This window comes from Aythya fuligula, chromosome 1, assembly GCF_009819795.1.
Source record: "Aythya fuligula isolate bAytFul2 chromosome 1, bAytFul2.pri, whole genome shotgun sequence".
NCBI lineage: Eukaryota > Metazoa > Chordata > Aves > Anseriformes > Anatidae > Aythya > Aythya fuligula.
Genome location: NC_045559.1, coordinates 203,359,588 through 203,380,351, shown reverse-complemented (window position 1 = coordinate 203,380,351; position 20,764 = coordinate 203,359,588). Strand labels below are relative to the sequence as shown.

Genomic DNA, 20,764 nt, shown 5'->3' with positions numbered 1-20,764 from the left:
AGGAAAATTTCTGGTCTCATCAATATCCCTGAACCCCTCAACACCCATGCTTCTGGTGACACCTCCAGCAAAGCTGCAGACATAACAGAGACCAAACCTGACCTAGAATAAATACAAGAGAAGATCTGCAGGAAAAAAAAAATCACTCTTCTGAGGTTAGTAACCCTGCCCTGCACAAAAACCCTCAAAAAATGCCTTGCTGTTAACCAGAAGTTTAGAAAACCCCCAGTACCTTTCTGTGTGGCCCTGGTGAGCTCGGCTGGAAGTCCAGGGCCAGATAATCCACACTCCCAGAACTCTTTTTAGGCGCTGGGCTGTTGGTGCCACTAGGAACAGGAGAAGCAGAAATGGGGTTTTGCTAATGCAGGGAAGAGACAGGAGAGATAATGAGCATTAACATGGGAAGAAGGATAAAAAAAAATAAAAAAGGAATTAACACACATCTGGCAAAGAAAAGCTTCAGTGGCACTTTCAAAAGAGGTCCCAGCCTGGAGATGCTCACACCTTTCTCGCAGGGACCAGCGTGTGCAGCACTGCTGGGTTGAGTATGGGACTAATAAATACAAATTAATCCTCAAGATTTCGTATATCAGCCTTTCTGCTGCCTCTGTGCTCATTTTATTCACATGCCTGACATCGGACGTAAGCTCCAGCATTTCCTGGGAGCCACACCTCGTGAGGCCAGGCCAGTGTTGGGATCTTTGCTAATCACAACCGTGCTACGGATCTGCTTGGCCCCCTCTCCTTTACACAGCCTTCAAAATATGCTTCAAGTCAGCAGCTTTGCAAAGAGAGACAAAATCCCCTCCCTGCGAGCAGGGCCACTCCCTGCTGCTGCTCCGATAGCCCCTGCCCTCCACACAACCATGATGTCAGCAGCTATTGGGAGGATTTAAAAAAAAAAAAAGAAAAAAAAATCAACTTAAATCAGGAAAATTTATCCTGACAGCCCATGGGCATTTTTATCCCCTCTTAATTCCTTGTAAAGTGGGTAATAGATCTTTCTGCTCTCATATTGAGTTAAAACCCCAATAGGATGTGCCATTTTAGGAACAAAAGCCGCTGTTTTGTGCCTAGCTGGACAAAGGGATGCACACTACATCCCTCCTGGTGCTACCAGAATCCCTGTGGTGCTCCTAAGTCATGAGCTAGGAATGTGTTTGCAGCACTGGGGGATGTATACATCCCGTTGGGACCCTATATCTTAGCTTCTCACCATCTCAATATTTTAGTCCTTACCATGGCCACGTAGTTCTCCTCGCTGTCTCCTGAGTCAGTGCTGGTGATGCTCTGGGAGGAGACAGGGCGACAGTACTGCAGCGAGCCGGCGTTGAAGGTCTGGCTGTAAGGACAAGGGGCAAGGATTTAGGGATGGCTGCGGGGGCTCTTCATCCGTGGATGGGAAGGGATGGGAACGGGCAGCACTTGATGCCCCAAACATCACCACGCTCATGGTGGGTGGTGGAGAAAAGCTGGTGGCATTGAGGCTGACCTTTCCATGGGTCAACAAATCACTCAGTTGGTCTCCTTGTTTTGTTTTGTTTTTTTCTTTCTAGGACCTTTTTAATAACACCTTGCTTGCTATAAATCCATAACTCTCCTGCTATCAGCTACATAAATCTGTCCCCATAAACACTTTTATCTCACAGGAAGTATTTCACTGGGGAGGATGCAGAGCCAGCCTCCATGGAGGTCCACAGCAGGCTTCTCACCTCCAGCCCCGCCACAGCTCGAGGCTTTGCTTACCGTGCAGGGCCCTAGCTGGATTTTTTTTTTGCTGGAAACCAAAATCTCCAAGGCGTCGCCTTGTTTTCAATTGGCCAGATCTAATTACGGAGAATAACCTAATGCAATCAGCATCTGGCATTAAAGCCCATGTCTTAAAAAGCTATTTGTTGCCTTGCAGTAAAGGCAGAGTCATCTGATTAGCTGATAAGGGGGAAAAAAAACAAAACAAAACATTAGCTTCTCTGGGCTTGGACATCTTGTCAATCCAAGCCCGCTTGCCCTTTCCTGGTGCAGTGTTTTCAGCATGCAGAGCCCATGCCCTGCAGTCAGTCTCCACACAATCCAATTTATGAGAAGAGTCATAACAGCCAAGCCTGGCTTCTTCCTTTCATTGGACAACATCAGCCCGCGAATTAGCAGCAGGACTGGAACTGTGTGAATCCTGTTATTTTTGGCCAGCAGACTTCGCTGTGAAGTGCTTTGGTTTCGTTTTGCAGGCTTCCTCCAGGCTAGGCTTTGCTTTCAAGGCAATCCAAACACGACTCGGTCAAACCCTGCGTTTTTAGGCTGAAACAGGGTTTTTGGGGATAAACTGGATGTGAATTTGGTACCGTGCCCCGAGTGTGGCTTGGTTTGGGGTCACTCAGCCGTGTCATGAGTTGCGGCAGACCACAGGTCCTGCGTCGGAGCCACAGCTCCGCGGGTGGTGTCAGATCCCAGAAATAGGAAACGTCTCTGAGGGATCTTAATTAGCTGCTCGGCCACATGCTGGGCTTTCATGTGAAAGCCTAACCTAAACCAATTCATCTTCCTGCTGCTGGCTGTGATGTGAGGAACATGACTCTGGCTCTCACAACGCTGATGGAGCTCGCAAGCTCCATCGGGCTCCTCTTCTTCAACAGCATCTGACCCCAAAGTCGGGCCATGATGTATCCAGGGAAATCCCTGAGTCCCAAACCACCATGGTGTGGCAGGATATTTTAAGAAAGAATCACTCTATACATGTACATGCCCAATTCTCATCTTCTTCTCAGGTAGCTCCTGCTGGGCCCTGATGGATGAGGATTTAGGGCAAGGCGGACTTTTTGCTCAACGTAGCCGCTCCTGTGTTTGTATATTTTTCAAGACATGACCCAGCTCTGCAGCTCCTGCTTCTAACATCAACAAAACAAAACAAAACAGGGCGGAAGGGGTCACCCAGCTTTTAGGGAAATTCAATATGCATCATGCATCACTCACCTTGGCCTGGACCAGGATTTTGTGACTGGCGATTTGAAGGGAAGCTCATCGATGACAGTGTTGTTCCTCAGGTCCAGTGGTGATGGCTTTGCTGCGGGGGGGGAGAATTATTTATTCAGATCACAACAGGCATGAGAGGGGACAGTCTGCTACAAATTGCTTGTTGCTTCCCATTTTTCTCACCAGCTCTACAACCCTCCTTGCTGAAGACAAATACCCCCAGTCCCAACCCCCTGAGATCATTTACACTGGGACTGGGGAAAAAAAATGATTTTTTTTCTGACCCACGGCCCCAAATTTAGATGGATGGCCCCAAAAGGGGAATAGTGCCTCATTAGGGAGCTCTGATGCCTCATTGGATGGGAAAAAGCCCACAGCCAGGCAGAGCTGACCAAGGCTTCGGCAGCACTGAGCAACCTCTGGCAACAGAGGGACTTGAAAAGGAAATTTGTAGGGTAACATGAAAGCTCTTCTCATCCTGGGGGGTTCATTAGGTGGAAGAGAAGAATGCTGTGTTGCAGTCCCAGCCCTCATCTGGTGCATCGATCGGGTTAGATGCTGACATACTAATGATGGGATCACCACAGTCTCCCTCAAAGAGGAAGGGTATGGGAAAGAGGAAAATTTGAGGGTCGGACCATGCTGCTGGTGACACAAGACAGATGTAGTCCAAAATATCACAAGGATAGAAGTGTTCCTGGGACGTTTTGCCCACAAACACCCATTCTTACCTTTCCGGTCGGGTTTGAGGTTGCGGTTGACCGGCGGGGGCTGGATTTCACTCAACCTCCTGTGGCACTGCGCCATGGCTCCTCCTTTGTGCAAGGGGAGGGTGGCCGAGGACAACCCCACCAGGTCGAAGTGATGCGGCCCCGGGCTCATGGGGATGTAGAGATTTTGGGAGTTGTCGTTGGCTTTCTCGGCGTGGATCAGGGGCGAGGAACCGGGGTTCATGGGGACGTAGTTGTCCTCCGAGTCGGCGCTGTGGGAGCGGGCCACCACGGCCTTGGCCTGCTGGGGGACAAGTGGGAGGGCATTGAGAGCATCAAGACACTGCTCAGCCCCAGCCTGTAATAAGGGGTCCAGAAGAGGGCCACTGGGATGATCAGAGGGCTGGAGAACCTCTTCTATGAAGAAAGGCTGAGGGAACTGGGCTTGTTTAGCTTGGAGAAGAGAAGGCTCTGGGGAGACCTCATTGTGGCCTCCCAGTACTTGAAGGCAGCGTATAAATAGGAGGAGGAACGCCCAGGCTGGATGCAGCTCTGGGCAGCCTGCTCTAGTGGCTGGCAACCTTGCCCAGAGCAGGGGGGTTGAAACTAGATGATCTTTAAGGTCCTTTTCAACCTGATTCTATGAATAAGCCCCTCTGCATCTCATCATCATCACCAAACCAGCCTTAACATCTCAGCACGGATGGAAGGGACCGTCTGTCCCCTGCTTGGCCATCGGGTAGCACTGAGTGTGTCTACCTACTATGTTTTCAAGACCCAGAGGGCAGGGAAAGGTTTTAGTCACCCAAATGGGTGTCTCTTCTCATGCTCAGAGTGATCTGCAGAAGCACGCTTAACATGGAAAGTCAATTTTCTCTGGGCTCTGGCCATTGCACTAAAATGTAATATGAAAGGCCACTGTAAAGTCATTTCCAGTTCAGGAAGTCTTAGAAAGTGCACGAGAGAGGCTGTTCTGGCAACATGTCAAAATGCAGCTCGATAGCTTTTAGGAAGAAGCCTCTGGGGCCGTTTTTTTGGGGTCAAACCTCCAAGAAACTCTGTGGAAGCACCCAAAGCAAAGTTGCGCTGTGCTGGGTGTTTGTCCCTCCAGCTCTGTCCTGCAGGAAATCAGAGACACAACCCTGCTGGAGTCAGCTCTGTAGGACGAGACCCTGAGGTCCTGCCTGGAACCGACTCCTCTCTGAACCTGTAAGGCCGACTCACCAGGTAGGAGTTGTACCCGTCGTGCATGGACTCCACCGACTGCACGGCGCTGCCGCCCCCGTGCTGGGGGTAGTCGTACGTCTCGCAAGAAGAAGCTGCAACACAACAACACAAAAGCACGTGTCCCAGAGCATCCACTAACAAACGGGGCTCCCCAAAGCAAAATGTAGGTTCTGGGAAGGCATTTTGTATTCCTGCTGATGGTGATGCTGGTAGGATGACGCGGCTCGAAGCCCATCACAGCTCCTCTGACACCCTGTGGTGCTCCCTCCCAGTTAATGCCTCTCCAAAGCAGCAGTGCAACTGCACGAGCAGCCCGGACCTAACCTGGTTCTGTCAAAGTGCTGCAAAACGCCAGGGTGAAGACGTCAGGTAAGGTAGATCACGGTGACAAAACTGGGTTAAGGGAGAGCTTCGTTACGGCCCGCTTGGCAGATAAAGGGCTATCAGTCTCCTACTGGGGGAGGAGGGGGTGAAGGCGGGGTGAGAAGCTTTTAGGTTGGTCTGTAGCTGAGCTTCTCTTCGATCTCCAACCTAAATGTTGGTATTTAGGTAGGAGGAGATGGATAAGTCATTTCAGGGATGTGTGTATCATCTGTAGATTGTTTTCTCTCCAACTGCTCTTTCTAAGTTAATTTAGAACTAAATTAAACTGAATTCTAAACTAAAATTCTTCTGCTTGGGAAAGCAAGAATTGTATGAACTGGGTTAGATTAGGTGATAGGGAGAAAAATGTCTCTTTCCAAGAGTCCTCTCTTCTCTGCAGGGCTAGGAACAGTCCTGCAGGACTTAGAGAGGGCAAACTCATCCATGAGTCAATGAGAAGGGTGCCTCTGCCTTACTGGGGGGGTTTGGGAGCTGGAGATGTGCAAAATTACTTCCCAGCCTGGTGAGCAAAACGAAGAGTTAGCTCCAGGCTGAAGTGAGTTCTGACAGCCCTGGTTATAAACTAAACCAAAAGCAAGGTAGAAATGGCAAGCCCTGGGGAAAGAGACTGCATTGGAAGGCAAGTTTGGGGTTTTATTTCGAGGCACAACGCAGCCAAGAGCCAGCTGAGCCCCTTGGGGATGCAGGGCCCTGGGGATGCATAATAAAAGCAGTGAGCCCATTACAAAATAAAAGCAGGGCCAGATCCTCACTGCAAAAGAGCTTTTTTGTGTTCAACCCCACGTTGGCTTTTGCAAACATCTCCCCTGTCTCTAACACAACCCAGTTGGACCTCCCTGCCCAAGGCTTTTGGGAAGAAATTCGCCCCCCCCGCTGCTCCCAAGCCCCAAATTCACCTCGGTGCAGCCTGCTGTTCTCCACGGCCGGCAGCGTGTTTCTCCGGGGAATGGTGGCTGCCATGGGGGCCAGCCCTAAGCTTTCCCCGGGCTGGGGTCTCTGGGGTGGGCTGCCCCACCGTGGCTCTGTCTGCCCGGGTTTTGGGGGCCGGGGAGGCGGCGCGGCGGGCGAGTCGCTGGCGGCCACGGCCAGAGCGTTGTGGTTCTTGTCCAGCGTAAACGTCCTGGGGATCTGGTAAACGGAGAGCGGGGTGGCAGGGACGTCGTAGGAGTCCGTGGAGAGCTCCCCGAACTCCTTGCACAGGGCATTGCTGGGGGTCTTGTAGGTGTAGACGTCCTCGTTGTCCGTCTCGGAGCTGGTGAGGCTCGACTTGGGGTGGGAGTAGGAGCCGAAAGCCCGCGGGAGGTCGTACGCGCTGTCCCTGAACTCCGAGTTGTGGCGGCTGGGTTTCGGCAGGCTGTAGAAGCCGTGGAGCTGCGCGCCCACCCCGTTCACGCAGTGCCCGTTGCCCTGCGAGAGCTTCTGGACGGCCGTGTCGCTGCGCATGAAGAAGGACGACCTGGTGGCCTGAGAGAAGCTGGCGCTCCTGGGGAGGAAAGGGGAGAAAGGAGCTGAGATGGGGGGGAGATGCTCCTGGGGTGCACCAAGCTCTGCTCCCCGTCCTTGCCACCCTCCCAAGCTACATTGGCCAACCCCAACATGATGAGAACATCTCCGGCTCGTCCCAATGTCCCCAACAGCCCATTTTGTCCTGAAACACCTTCAAGATGCTCACGTGAAGTCAACCTCTTCCCAACAAAGCTCACACCGTGACCTTGCTCTCTTGCAGGGCCATAAAGCCTCTGCTCGGAAGGATGGAGAAAGCCTCTTAAGGAAGAGCTGGAGGGAAAAGCGCTCACTGCAAAGCTCTGACTGGGTCCCTTTGCTCTGCTCCTGCTGGGGGCAGCCCCTAAAAGCAGCTTTATAGGATCAAGGCACCCCCAGAAACCCGTCGTGCTGCCTGAGTTGCACCTCCTGTTTCGGGGATGGGGCAGGGGGCTGTTTGTTACCGAAGCTGAGACAATTTCCTTCCGTCGGCGCTCAGAGCTGTAGGAAGCCAGCGATGGGCAGGGATGTGTTTTGTTTTTCTCTTCCTTTCATTGTGGCTCTATTTAATCGCTCACTCGGCTACGGGGACGCGTGGATGGCAGGATGGGGATGCTGCAGCCCCATCCTGGAGCCCCACACGGGGTGCTGCAAGCCCCGTGGAGGTTAATTACACTCCCAGCAGCTTCCAGCTGGGAACTGGGGTTTTGCAGCCCCGATTGCAAGTGGAGAGGAATAAATCTCAGGGCTGAAGTCAGACTTACGCTCGGTTCCTCGGTGGGGAGCCGGGTGGCGTGGCCATTACCTCAATCTTTTGATTTGCATTGTGCTCATGCCCAGGGATGGAGGCCGAGTGCTCATTAGCTGCCGAGCCCCTCTGAGCCCTCTGGCAAAGCGCGTTTCATCCTCAGCCTCCCGTTTCATCCCCCCCCTGCTGCTGCTGCCTTCCTCCGGCGTGACTTTTTGCAGACCACATCTCCCCCTGGCTTGGCTTTCTGCACCCAAACCAGCAGATGCGATGGTTTTCACCCCAAACTGGCCACTGTGATTTCTGCAACGACGAGCAAATGCAGCCGCAGCAGTCGGGAGCAGCCCTTGGGCTGGAGCAGGTTTTTGGGATCGTGTGCTTGCAGCCCAAAAAGAGCTCAACCAGCCCCATATAAACATCCCCCACATGTTGGGAGCCCTGCCACGGATCCATCACCAAGCTGGGGAAAGAAAACGCAATGGTTACAGGGGGATTTCAAGCTGCAGATCCCTGGGGAAGAGTCAGCTCGGTGGGAGAAGCCAGGAGATGCTGGTTTACACCGCTGGGCAGGGCTGCTGGCTCTGTTTCATGGAGCCAGCACGAGGTGGCGCTCAGAAATAGGGCTTATTTGGGGAAAAAAAATAAAAATAAATTCCATGCTGTGATAACGCCGATGAATCCCCGCCGCCTTTGGAGCTGGGTTTGCCTGTGAGACATTCAGCCCGTTCGGCCGAGGATTTGCAGCCCCTCACGGGTTAATAATTCAGCATCAGCTGCCAATTAGCTACTATTACCCTCATTTTATGGATGAGTAAAGTGAGAGCTGCAGAGCTGGGTGGGGAGCGATTCCCAGCAGTGCTGCAGCCTGGCCCCCTGAACGGTGCATCGATTGGGGAAATTATTTCTGGCCCAGTTGCAGAAGCTGCTGCCGGCCAGTTTCTTTGCCCACCAAAGCATCAGAAACTTCTCCTTCCTTCTCGTCCTTCTCCTCCTGCTCTTCTTCATCCTCATCCTCCCTGTGCTCAGGCTCTAGGAGGGCGGCTTTTAGGTATCATCACAGCTGGAGCATCAGAGAGCTTTTTTTAAAACACTGCTCCATTAACGCCATCTGAAGTTAATTATCTGACCCTTTCTTTTTTTGTTGTTGTTGATTTTTTTTTTTTTTTTTTTTTTTGGTAGGGAGAGGCAGCTGCGGCAGGAAAACCCAGCGGAGGCAGCAGCCCAGGCTCTGCGCTCACGCCCCACCAGCTGGGCTCCGGCCGCTTCTCCTCCATCCCTCCTCGCTGCTCCCGTCAGCCAAAAGTCCTCACAACCGAAAAAACTCACGGAATGACACGGGGTTGAGGTCGGAAGGGACTTCTGGAGACCATCTGGTGGTCTCCAGAGGCTCAAGCAGGGCCACCCCGAGCAAGGCGCCCTCCTCCAAGTTGGGTTGAGTTGGCCAACCCCAACCGTGGCTCCCCGTGCCTTCTGCTCCCGGCAGTACCTGGCGTTTTCCGACTTTCTGCTCATGCACTGGTGGAGGAACAGGTAGTCCTGGGGGGCACTGGCGGACAGGGTGCTCTGGAGGTGGCCGGCGGGCGAGTCGAAGGTGAAGAGGGTGGGCTGGCTGGAGTGGGAGGGCGCCGAGGACTTGCGCTCGCGCAGGAGGTGGTGGTTGGCGCCGCTGAGCTCCGCCGGCGAGGACCGCGGCGCGTGGTTCATGGAGGCGATGCTCCTCAGGGTATCTGCAGGGAAAAAAAGAAACGCACCGGTGTGAGCGACCCCACAAAAGGAGTTCTGGATGGGTTTCCTACTCAAATGCTTTGGGAAGTTTCACAGAATTTATTTATAGCTCTTGGGGACGCAGCAGGAGGCTCCTGCACTTGGAGCAAAAGCAATGATCGGTGGTAGATCGATATTTTAGCACTAGGTGGTCGATCAATGTTTTATCAGATTTTGTTAAGTTTTATCTTTTTAATCATGTTTTATCATATCCTTTGTGGCTTGCAGGGATGTCTGGGGGATGCCAGGCCAGCAACTGTGGGTTGTTAAAACCTGGTTAAAAAGGGAAAGGAAGAAAAGAGCTTTTGTGCCATGGTTTCTGCTGCTGTTTTTCCTTAGAGACCTCCCGTGGGAGGCTTTAAAGGTGTAATTCAAGTCATCTCCATCCCTCTGTGTAAGGACATCACTGCCTTTCTTCTACAGTCGGGTAAACTGAGGCACAGGGCAGGAGTTTGGATGGACCCCGTGAGAGCAGAGCTGGAAAACATTCCCCTGTTCCCCAATTCCCTATTAATTCTGTGACTCTGAAAGAATTCCTGACATTTTCTGCCAGTAAAAAAAGGAGGCAGACCCAACTCCCAGTGCCCTCTCGCCTTAAGGAGAAATACATTTAAAAATATTAAATAGGTTTTCAATCGAGAATATCCCAGAGGTCAGGAATAGCTGCCCAGCTACTCCAGCCCCTTGGCAAACTCCTGCAATTTGAACCAGGAATGTTTTTTTTTACAGCCAAGCTGTAAACCCCATTAAACATGAAACCCCCAGAAGTCCCCAAGGTGTGGAATATTTTGGGAAAGCTGATCCACCCCCGGCTGCAGCAGTGTCCATCCTGTGTGCACTCCTGGTGTGCAAAACACTCGCGTGGCACTGAGGTCACCCTTCCTAGAGCTCCGATTTACATTTATTTGGTGCTGACGCAAAAATGTAAAATAAAATAAAATAAAATAATCCCAAATCCTAACAAAAAGGCCGTCTTTCCCTGGATTAATCTATTATTTTTGGCAATCAGTGATCTAAGAACCACTCCCAGGTTTTCCCTGGAGATCATGGGATCTCCAGCTGCTGCTCGAATTCAACCTCAGAAACCCATAAGGGAACCAACACAAGGATGAGGGGGAGTTTCCAGGTTCCCAACCCCTTTTTTTTTTTTCCATTCCTTCTCTTAAATCCCTGATCTTCTCCCTACGAAGAGGCTGTCGTGGCTCAGACGAGGAGCCGCTGTGCACGGGGTGATTTTTCACTGACTCCTGCCTCGTGTCAAGATACCAAATCGATCCGTCTGCTGCTCGCTCACCGCCGCTCCATTTTTTTTTTTTTTTTCCCAGTGATGCTGCAAACTTCACCCGACACAGAAAAAGTACATTAATAAAAGCCAAAGAGCGGGGCTTGGCTCTATTGTTCGCTTTGTGCTAAACACGGGGAGGATCGATACGCAACATTGACATTAATGGTGGGGGATGAGAGCTTAAAACCTCAATTTCTGTCTTCTTTGCATGGGCATTAAAGGTCCCTCTGTGCTTTTCATGGGCGTAAATGGCCATCTCGGTGTCCTTGGACAAAACACTGCCTTGACCCTTATTCTTATTAAATATTTATCCCATAGCAGTGAAGACACATCCCCGTTGGAAAAGAAGCCCTGAGAGCTCTGGGAGTCCCAGGTCTGAGCCTTAAATCGAGTACTTTGAGATCCACCGGCATGGTGGAGGAGCCCACAACCCTGTTGCTCTCCAAAATAGGGGGTCTGCACCCAAAATGCCTCTTGGGAACGGCCCCATGGTCCCGCTGTCTCCTGAATCATGGTCAGGAATCGCCCATGACATCGGGTTTTGGCCAAGACCCTTCCAAGGAAGGTGCCATGTCCCCAGCTGGGGACAACCAAGAGCAGTGCCAGGTTGGGGCCCTTCTTCCCTGAGCAGTCCTCTGCAGGCTCTGCTCTTCCCATGGCATGGCAAAGCCTCAGGAAGCCAAAATATGCCCAGGAGTAAGAAATTGCATTGATTTCCTTGTGCCGACACATCCCAAGGGAAGAGTTGGGGTTGCACGGAGCAGACAGCGCCCGGCGTCCCCCAAATCACAACGCGTGGAGGAGCCCCACAAATCCTGCACCGCCAGGGGAAATATTCCCAAATTAACCTCAATTTGGGGAAACCAGAGTGCACGGCAGCCACTGAAAGAAAAATTAATTACGTGGTGGTGATCTCCATCAGCCCGACAGCGTAAAACGAAGCGGGGGATGAAGGGGAACAAGAAAGCAAAGCCCAGCGAAAGCACCTCTGCTTCCCCAGGGGAAGCCAGCTCTATCGACGGCTGCATCGATTTTCAAAATGAATTCCCAGCCCGCTTCCCGCGGCCACCCGAAGCCCGAGAGCAGCAGCGGGAGTGAATCCAGGGCTCACGGAGTCCATTAGGGCCGGGAGATGAACTCCCTAATAGCAGGTGAGAGATGGATGGCCTCGCGGGCCCGGGAGGGGATTGCAGGGGCTGGGAAGATAAATCCTGCTGCTGCAGGAGGGGACTGCTGAGATTGCTTTTTTATTTTTTATTTTTAATGTTTTTTTTTTTTCTTCTTCTATTTTTTTTTTTTTTTTATTATTTTCTTCTTCTATTTTTTTCCACTAGAGAAGAAAGGGAATCATGCACGCCTGGATCACACCCCGATGGTGCGTCCACGCTGGGCACTTGGCAAACATCCTTTGGGGGTCTCATCTGGATGCCTCCGGGCGTTGTTCTCACCAAAGATGCTCAGCTCACTCTGGGCAAGACCCCAAAAAAATGATATTTCCCCATCCATCACCACCATCTGCCTCGCAGCCAAGGATAAGCCCACGGCCCTCGTTTTTTTTTTTGTTTTTTTTTTTTTTTTTTGGGAGGATGAAACCTCCCAAATCCCTTGGCTTTACGTTGAGATCTTGAGTTTATGTCGAGGGAATGCATCGAGTATAGCCAAGGAGGGATGAGGTCTTGTTCCAGCTCCTATGGCTGTTCCCAGAGGGGCAGAGTTAAGGCTGTGGAGCGGGGCCATATGGGAAGTGTCATCTTAACCCCATGTTTCCTGGCCGGAGCTCCTCCGAGGTTGGGGAATTCGGCTCTCACGCTCTGCAAGAGGCGGCGTTGGACGCCCACAACCTAAAACCCGATGTCGACAGCACGGCTTGCATGCAAAGACCTCGTCGGGCTCGTGCTGCAGATGTTGTCCTGATCCTTGAGATGAGAACCAGAAGCAAAACCAGGTTGGTTTCGGTCAGCTGAAGGCGTGGTGCTCTCTGGTCCGGGTTAAAATGTGCCTTTTTGGCCACACATCGCAGCAAGGGGAAAAGAAATCCTCATCGGGACTCCGTCCCCGAAGAACAAATCTGCAGCTACAAACACGGCCAGCAGCGGCCCTGACTAGGCTGGGAGCCAGGAATTTTTTTCTGAATGTTTTCGATCCCCCAAAGCGGTATTTCCCTCACTGCTGACAGCTCTGAAGTCCCTCGCTTCCAGCAGCCGGCTAGTGCTATGTGCACATCCCTTCACACGATGTTCCTGCGCTTATCTGAGTGCAAGAATTACTCAGCCTCCTTCGGAAATTGTTGCTCAGAACAGCTTTTTTATTTTTTGTTTTTGATTTTTTTCACCTTGGCAGCAATGTTGGCTTCCCCCCCCCCCCCGAAGGCAGAGGCTGTGGCTACAACCCCTGTAACCCACGGAGAGGAAAAGGTGCAGCCAAGGAGGTGGTGATTTTTGGAAATTTTTTTTTTAATATTCCTGTGCTCCCATCAGTGGTTGCAGCAAGGCACCAGATTTCCTGATTTTTGCCCGAAATTGGCTGTGATACACACCCCACGCTGCCCATGGAGAACCAGCCCAAGCACCCTTGCAAATAAAGGTTTCCCCCGAGCTGCCCTGCAAGTAAAACCCCAAAACGCCTCTCCAGGTGATGCTGTGCCATGCCCTGGAGCCTGTGCTCCATCGCTCGCTATCTGCGAGCCATCATTTCGTCTGGGGACCACGCTTGGGCTGTGCCACCCCTCCACGATGGCAAACCACGAAGCTTCGGACCGTGCTGCTGAATCCTTGCCAGCCACAACTGGTGGCCGAGGATTATTTTGTAATTTGGGGAGGGAATAGAGGAACCCGCTAGAAATAATCCCTAGGAGAGCGCGGAGGCGTCCTCGTGCGCTACGCTTCCCCCCAGTATTTGGAGCAGCTCCATTAGGAAAAAATAAAAATAAAAAATAAAAAAAGGGGGACAAAACCCCCATGGGGATCCGCCTGCGCCTCCACTCTTGCTGCCAGCTCACTGCTAGAAAAAAAAATAAAGAAAAAACACAAAGAAGAAGACAAACAACCCTACCAAAACAAGCCCTCCGCGTGCTTCTCCTGGCAGGGACAGAGCAAACAACACGTCCTGGGGATGAGTCACTGCCAGGACGCCCTGGGATGCTGCGAGGATGAGCGCGGGGAATGTTTATTTCCCCAGCTCTCGGAGCCGGATGGCATTCGAAAAAAGGCATCGTCGGGCTGAGGACACGTGCAGAGGCACCGGCTAAAGGTTTTCTCCAGCGGGTGGGTGGGGAAGGGCGTCTGGTTTGGGTGATTTGCCCTCTCGAGGAGCTGCAGGAGAGGGTGCAGGGACCGTAGTGATCAGCGCTGCCCAAATTGTGGCAGCAGAGCTCCCCAAAATTAAGGATGGGGCTAAGTGGGGCTGACTGCAGCTGCATCCTCCACTGCAGAGGAGCCCAAAGGAGTGCAATGAGGTGCTTTTGGTCATCTGGGCTGTTCTTTTCCATTTGATTTCTGCTGTTTATTTCCATTTGCTTTCGAGAAACCGACTGGCTGAGGGAAAGGAGCATCTCCGCTTCGCAGACAGGGTTCAGCTGCTAAGGGCACGATTTCTTTTTCCCAGTTTCAGCCTTCCGAACGATTTTTGGCCTAGGCTGCTCCCCTTAGGTTTTTCTCTACTGCCAACAGCAAAAAAAACCCCAATTACTTGCACATGCAGCACAGGATGGGAAGAATTACCCTAGAAAGAGGTGACGGGAGAGGCAGGGAGGCAAAGATCAGTGGAAATAAATAGCCATTAGTGCCAGAGCCCTGCTTGCATTTTTGCACAAAAACACTAAAAAATGGGGTGAATGCAAGCGATTTCTTCTGCGTTTGCTTTGAATGGGCATGGGAACAGGGGGAAAAATCCCAGTGCTGGGGAGAAAAGGAGAGAGAGGAGAGGGAAAGGAGCCAAGCCAGATCACCCTGACCTCAACACGTTACACATCCCAGCTATCTGAACAGGAATCGATTCTCTGAAGGACAAAGGGGCAGGAGGGAGAGTGACAAAAGCAGCCGAGCGGTGGTTGTGGCTGTAGCCAAAAAAAAATAAAAAATCCCCCAAAACCCTGGGGACCAGGCCACCCTTGAAAGAGCAAATCCTTTCATGTCGATATTTGGAGGGCAAAGCAAAGGGAAGCGAGGTGCCCGCAGCCCTGGTGTCTGTGCGACCTTGAGCATCCCACCTGGGACACCCTTGGCAGAGAGCTCTGCCTGGGGACAGCGACCTAAAGCTGGGGACGAAGGACAGGTTTGAAACATTAAAGACTTTTTTATGGAAAGCTCAGGTCTTTAATGTTCCGGGAGAGCAAAGAAAAAACTTTTTGCTATGAGAAAAACATGAACCTGCTTTACTTATGCATGCTTTAGTGCCATTTCGATTCAAGGGAGAGCACAGGAGGCCCAAATATTTGCACTTGGTATTACAGAAGAGCTGCCATCCCCGGCTCTTTGCAGAAGTGATTTATTTCCAGCTCTCCTTACCTTGGGGGAGAAACCTTATAACTCCCCGCTTGCTTGGGGAGTCCATAAAACAGCAGCGCTGTTACGGGGCTGCTTTACCATCACCCAGCAAAGAAGTGATGGGGAAGGGAAGGTGACCCCCGAATTTCTCCTCTCCTCTTCCCTTGGAAATTTTGCAAGCACACATGGGACCAAAATGCAGGAGTTTGGCCCCATTTTTCTCTCTATGGCTGCAATACGGTGTCCCTAAACCAGAGAGCGGGGTCAGTGTCAGCAGGAGACGGTTCATCCCCAGAAAACATGCCTGTAGGGACAAAGACTCAAAATAATATCACTATTTTCCTTGTTTTTCCCCTGCTGGATGCTCAGCTCTCCCTGGAAGTCACCGTGGAAGACCCCAGACTCCCTTTCCCATCGACGCAGCCTTCAATTTCAGAACCAGCGCCTCCGCAAAGGTGTTGTGGGGCATTTTTCTCATTTAAGGGCTACAGACGTGCCCTATCTACGTGCCAGGCTCAGCTAAAGAAATCCTAAAGGCGGATCCATCCCTGAGATGTTGAGGGTCAAACGCAGGGAACAAAATCTCCGCAAGCAATGGGAGGACTGCAGCTTGCACAACGCGAGCTCTGCGACACCGATGCTCCAGCAAAGAAAAAAAAGCAAAGTGCCACAAAAGCCATCCTGGATTTCTCTATCCCTCATTAAAAACCCGAGCCCAGCCCATTTTGCAGTCTATTAACAGTGCTCAGTGGAGGCAGAGAAAGAAAAGGTCCCTTCCTGGGAGCAGCTTGCCTTGCCATCGGGTTAGAGATGCCCGTGACCCGCCAAGCTTCATGCATAAAGAAATCACGAGTTTAGTCACAGAAAAGGCTTCAGTAGCAGCTAAAATCTGCACGTTTCCCTCTCCCTCTTCTTTTTAAGATGTAACGATTGGGAAAAAAGACTTAAAATTTATTCCCCACACATCGCCATAATCAAATAAGATGCTAATGTTATTAGCATGGGACCTTGCATCGCAAATGACTTCGAATCATATTCCCTTTCCAAGCGCCAGAGTTTCATTTAAATCGGTCTCCACAGCAACTGGAAGCAAAATGCGGGATGGAAATCTTCCTGGCTGGGTGTGTGAGTGAGGAATTTCACGGCGGAGCCATGGTTGGTGGGCCCGTGCCAGCCATCTTCCACCCAACCGGTTATCAGCTTCTCACAGATAACCAGGGCCAGGAGCAGAGGGAACGGCCTCGAGTTGTGCCAGGGGAGGCTCAGGTTGGCAATGAGGAGACATTTCTGCTCAGCAAGAGCGGTCAGGCCTTGGGACGGGTTGCCCAGGGAGGTGGGGGAGTCCCCGTCCCTGGGGGTGTTCAAGGAGAGGTTGGACGTGGTGCTTGGGGACAGGGCTTGGTGGGGACATTGGTGGTAGGGGGTGGTTGGAGCAGGTGATCCTGGAGGATCTAGGATGGGGAGAACCTGCAGCATCCCCTGGCCAGTGCCCACCAGATGATTTCATGGTTTCATCCCACAGAAAACGCTTCCCAAAACCATTTGAAAATGAGCTAAGCTTCGTCATGCCGTGGTTGGGAAGCCACTGGATAGAAACCGGCTCTCCTTTCCCATCAAAACATTTTCCCAGCCACTCCACTCGTCTTCCCTGCACTTGTTTCGCTCTTTGGTCATCATCACATCAACAGGCACGGGGTAAGGATCCTCGTCCTGGTTGGGGCTTCTCGGTTTTTCCCCTAATAAAATGAACATCAGCAACACGGCCCACAAAAAACGTCTTTGAGAGCAATGTCAGCAAGTGGGAGGCGCCTCGCTCGAGAGCGGCTGAAAGTTCACGCAATGAAAAAATAATAATAAAAAAAAACAACCAGCCCCGACCAGCCTCTGGGCTCTGTTAGTAATTATCTGGGCTCCGGTGGGTGTTAAAACATCTGTACTGGTTTGGCAGGGAACGGGGAGCGTGGCTCGTGCCAAAAGGCAAGGGCTGGCGTGGGCTGAAAGCAGCGCGGCGATGCTTGAGCGCGGTCTTCGTGCTGAGAAACGCGGGGCTGGCAGCTTCTCCTTGCGAGTGCTTTGGGGTTGGGGTCATCCCCATCCCCGTCCCCATCCCTGTCCCTGATGGGACTGTCCCGAGGAGGAACTGAAGGTCCTTAAAGCAGCCCCAAATCCTGCTGGGTTTCACGTCCCCCCGGGTTTTGCCAGCAGTTCATCTCCATGTTGCGCTCTCCCGGCTCTTATTTCTAGGGAGAAACGTTTCCACGTGGACGCCCCCCATCTGGCCGTGGGCCAGCAGCTCTCTCCCCCCTGGATATTGCAGCACCGAGCAGCTCCCGGCACGGCTGCTGGTGCTTGAACCTTGTGCACTGAAGCTCGGGCTCCTTCGGGGGTTGTTTGTAACACGGAGCAGCAGCGGGGCTGGGTTTAGTGGGGTAGCAGAGCGTAGCGAGGAGCTCGGCCCTCAGCAGCATCTGTCACGATCGCCCTGCGAGGAATATTTTTGGGCTTTGGCATTCCTCGTGCCCTGACTCAGGAGCAAAACATCCTCCAGCATCTAAGGACTGGAGCAAATTCTCTCTCCCCTGATGCTCCCTCACGGGATGGGGACGATCCCAAGCACTCTCCCTGTGCAGCATCCCCTCTCCCTCCTCTTCCTCCCCCAGACACAGCTCGCAAAGCTCTGCGAGCCCGTCCCCAGCACCCAGGAGAGCCAGATTACATTAGCACCCTCGAGGCTGTGCCCGTCTCCTCGTGCTCACCACAGATGGCAGCAGCACCCAGACCAAAATCCCGAGCCTCCTGCCCGGCGCATCTCTTCCCGCTTGGCTTAGGACCAGCTGAGAAATCTTCTGACATCCTCCAGCTGCAACGTGCCACTCGATCAAAAGGGAGCCTGCCAAGGCGTCATCCGCAGCCAGAAACCGTGAGAAACCTTCAGAGGGGATAAGGGAATGTTAAGTGGGGGGGGAGAAGGTCAAGGTGCTTCGATTCCTTCTCCTCGGATCGCTTTTTGGGTGGGTGGATGGCGGAGTTTTGGCTGAAAATCCTCAGGATGCACTTTCGTGATTTTTTTTTTTTTGAAATTCATTCCAACTTGGAATCAAAACGCATAAATCAAAACCGAGGCTGAGGATGGATGGAAATGAATTCCAAGGAAGAAGAGCACGCTGAATTTTTACCACCACTTGCCGCTCGGAGCTGAGCCTCCGTATGTGCCTTCGGCGAGCTCCTTCCTTACAGGAATGGGATTTGTCGTATTTTAATTCCTAATTAAATTCCAATCTCTAATCACCTATGTAAACCATGCCCTAACAAGGCTGCTGAAGAGGTTCTGCGTCAGATCCAGTACCCGCTGCCCCCTTATCTGTGTCGCGGAGTCCTTCGCCTGTGAGATGAAATAGGGCTTGGCAGCAAATGTGCAGGGCACTGGCCACAGCAATGCAGGAATTACCAGGAGCAGATGAGAGAAGCCAGCCTGCTCCAGCTTTCCACTTCCAAAAGCTCCAGAGAAAGCTGGGAACTTCACAGGGATCGCTCCTGCAGCAATGGGAAAAACTGATTTATGCCTCACTTCCCCATTTCCAGCACTTCTTACAGCAAATATTTTCACCCCACTGATACAACCATGGGCATCCTTGCACCAATGGAAGTTTGGGAAGGAGAAGAAGCCACGGGAATACAGACATTGGGACTGAGACATTAGAAAAAAAATAATGTAATGACTTCTAAAAATACACTGGACAGTCCTCCAGGAAAAAGTCTTTTCCACCAAGAATTTCGGAGACAACCCCCTGGCAGATAGGGAGGTGGCCTGTGAGCAGGTTTTGACCCGACCACTAATTGCCAGAAGCAACCATCAGCTAGCAAAAAAAAGGCTCATCATGGATTTTTATGGATTTCAAGTGGGTATTTGAAAGGCTCCATCATGACTCATTGGAGAGCAATTCGAGCTGTTAGGGCCAGCCAGCCAAAATAATTAACCAGCGTCAAGGCTTTCTGTCAAGGTTGAGCCTGCACGGAGGGTACACGAGCTTCGGGGAATGATTTTTCCCAGATAAAAAATAGCAAATGCAGGGAGCCACTCGAGCCCAGCTTACTCTCAAGGCAAGCAGCAGCTGCATTGGCCAGGAGAGGACTTGGTCATGGGCAGCGTGAGGAAATCTTGTAGGTGAGATGCTGTTTGGCACCCTAATAAACAGCTACAAAGGGTGGGACTCCAGTGGGGCCGTGCCCCTTCCCACCTTGGAGGGGATGCTACCAGGGAACTGGTGCTCCAGTTTTGCCTGCTGGGATTGCCGGGGTGCCTCTGCTCCTCAGCGTGCTCTGAGGTCTGGTATTTCCCAGAAGATTTGGGGTGGGGACGGACCTTTGGGGATGGTCTAGGCCAACCTCCTGCTCCGGGCAGGGGCAGCTCAGGGCTGTGTCCTGTTGGGTTTTGAGTAGCTCCAAGGGCAGAGACTCCACAGCCCCCAGTGTTTGAGTGCCATCACGCTAAAAAGTGTATTTTTTTTTTTCTTTATTATTATTTTCTTTTCAGGAGCTGTGCCCAAGTGTCCCTTTTAAAACCGCTTCTAGCTTGGAGAGGACAGAAACCATCACCACGCTACCTCCATCAGCAAAAGGCAGAAGTTTGGTCCTCTATGAGATGTTCTCAGCTTTCCTGCGTGGAGCTAGGATTTGGCCAGGGCACCCACGGGGCATTTTCATGTGCTCCTGTATCCCCCAGATCAGGTGTAACCCTCCGATCCAAATAATAAATCACCTTTGCTGGAGCTCGGACAATGCAGCGCACTAAATAATGCAGGCAGCGTGCTGGAGAAGCAGGCAGCAATTATAAGCAAAGCACAGAAGCCATCTCGGGAAGAAGTGTTATCTTTGCAGATAAAATCAGTAATAAATGCTACTGCATTCATAAATAAAAATCAGTCTGGAAACAAACGCCGAGTGGTGTCACGGAAAGTTCACCGCAATCGACAGCTTCACGGCTCCTTCCTGCTTCATGAGCATATTCACTCGGAGGCTTTCAAGGTTTTAGAAAGCTTTCTCTTCACTCAGGCTTCGTTTTAATTGGAAATATAAAGCAAGGCAAAGCAGTAAACAAACAGGCATCGGGGTCCGGGAAATGAGAGAGCTTCAATCTGCCCTGGCTTTTAGCACGCTTCACAAAGCTGAGCTTAGGGGGTATAAACACGTGGCCCGCGTCCAATGTTGGGGAAAAAACAACGTGAAATACAAGGGGAGGTGTGGTGATTGTGGGGGAAAAGAGCCATGATGGGAAAAGCAGCCCTAAATAATTTGACACGCAGGTCACTGATTTCCTCCCTCGTCCCCCAGCTTGCCCCCGCACAGATTTTGGGGTTCTGCCTCCATCACTTTGCCTGGGTTGAGCCCCACGCATGGGGCACCTGCGTCTACACGTGCATATAACGGAGGCTCTGAGGACACGGGGTGCAGCACAGCAAACCCCAACGCTGCCCAACCCGGGACCCTTCTGGGAAACATCAGCACGGGCAAATCCGACTGTGACTTTCCTCCCAGCTGGCTGATGCCCAAAATTCCTCCCTCCTTCCCTCCTTCCCTCCTTCCCTCGTGCTCAGGCTGTGCTGCTTCACTGGTCACTTTGCTCCAAGCCCATCAGCTGTTTTTCTTTCCGAAGGCTTTGCGTGGTTTTGCTTTCTGATCTGATGCTGATACCGTCCGCCGCGCTCATTTTTTC

At 51.9% G+C, this 20,764-nt stretch overlaps 1 protein-coding gene across 2 annotated transcripts in view; it reads right to left on the bottom strand.

Annotated features, from left to right (window-relative positions):
• Positions 1-20,764, bottom strand: part of GAB2 (GRB2 associated binding protein 2) — a 75,258-nt gene that overhangs the window by 6,819 nt on the left and 47,675 nt on the right. Inside the window, exons 3-9 of one of the 2 annotated variants that reach the window (XM_032185020.1) lie at positions 9,005-9,245; positions 6,185-6,771; positions 4,902-4,996; positions 3,699-3,981; positions 2,968-3,058; positions 1,240-1,342; positions 233-358 (exon numbers count right to left, since the gene is read on the bottom strand). In XM_032185020.1, the coding sequence (XP_032040911.1) occupies positions 233-358; positions 1,240-1,342; positions 2,968-3,058; positions 3,699-3,981; positions 4,902-4,996; positions 6,185-6,771; positions 9,005-9,245 (1,526 nt within the window). The remainder of the gene's footprint in view (positions 1-232; positions 359-1,239; positions 1,343-2,967; positions 3,059-3,698; positions 3,982-4,901; positions 4,997-6,184; positions 6,772-9,004; positions 9,246-20,764) is intronic. The other variant, XM_032185028.1, reaches the window with a different exon arrangement.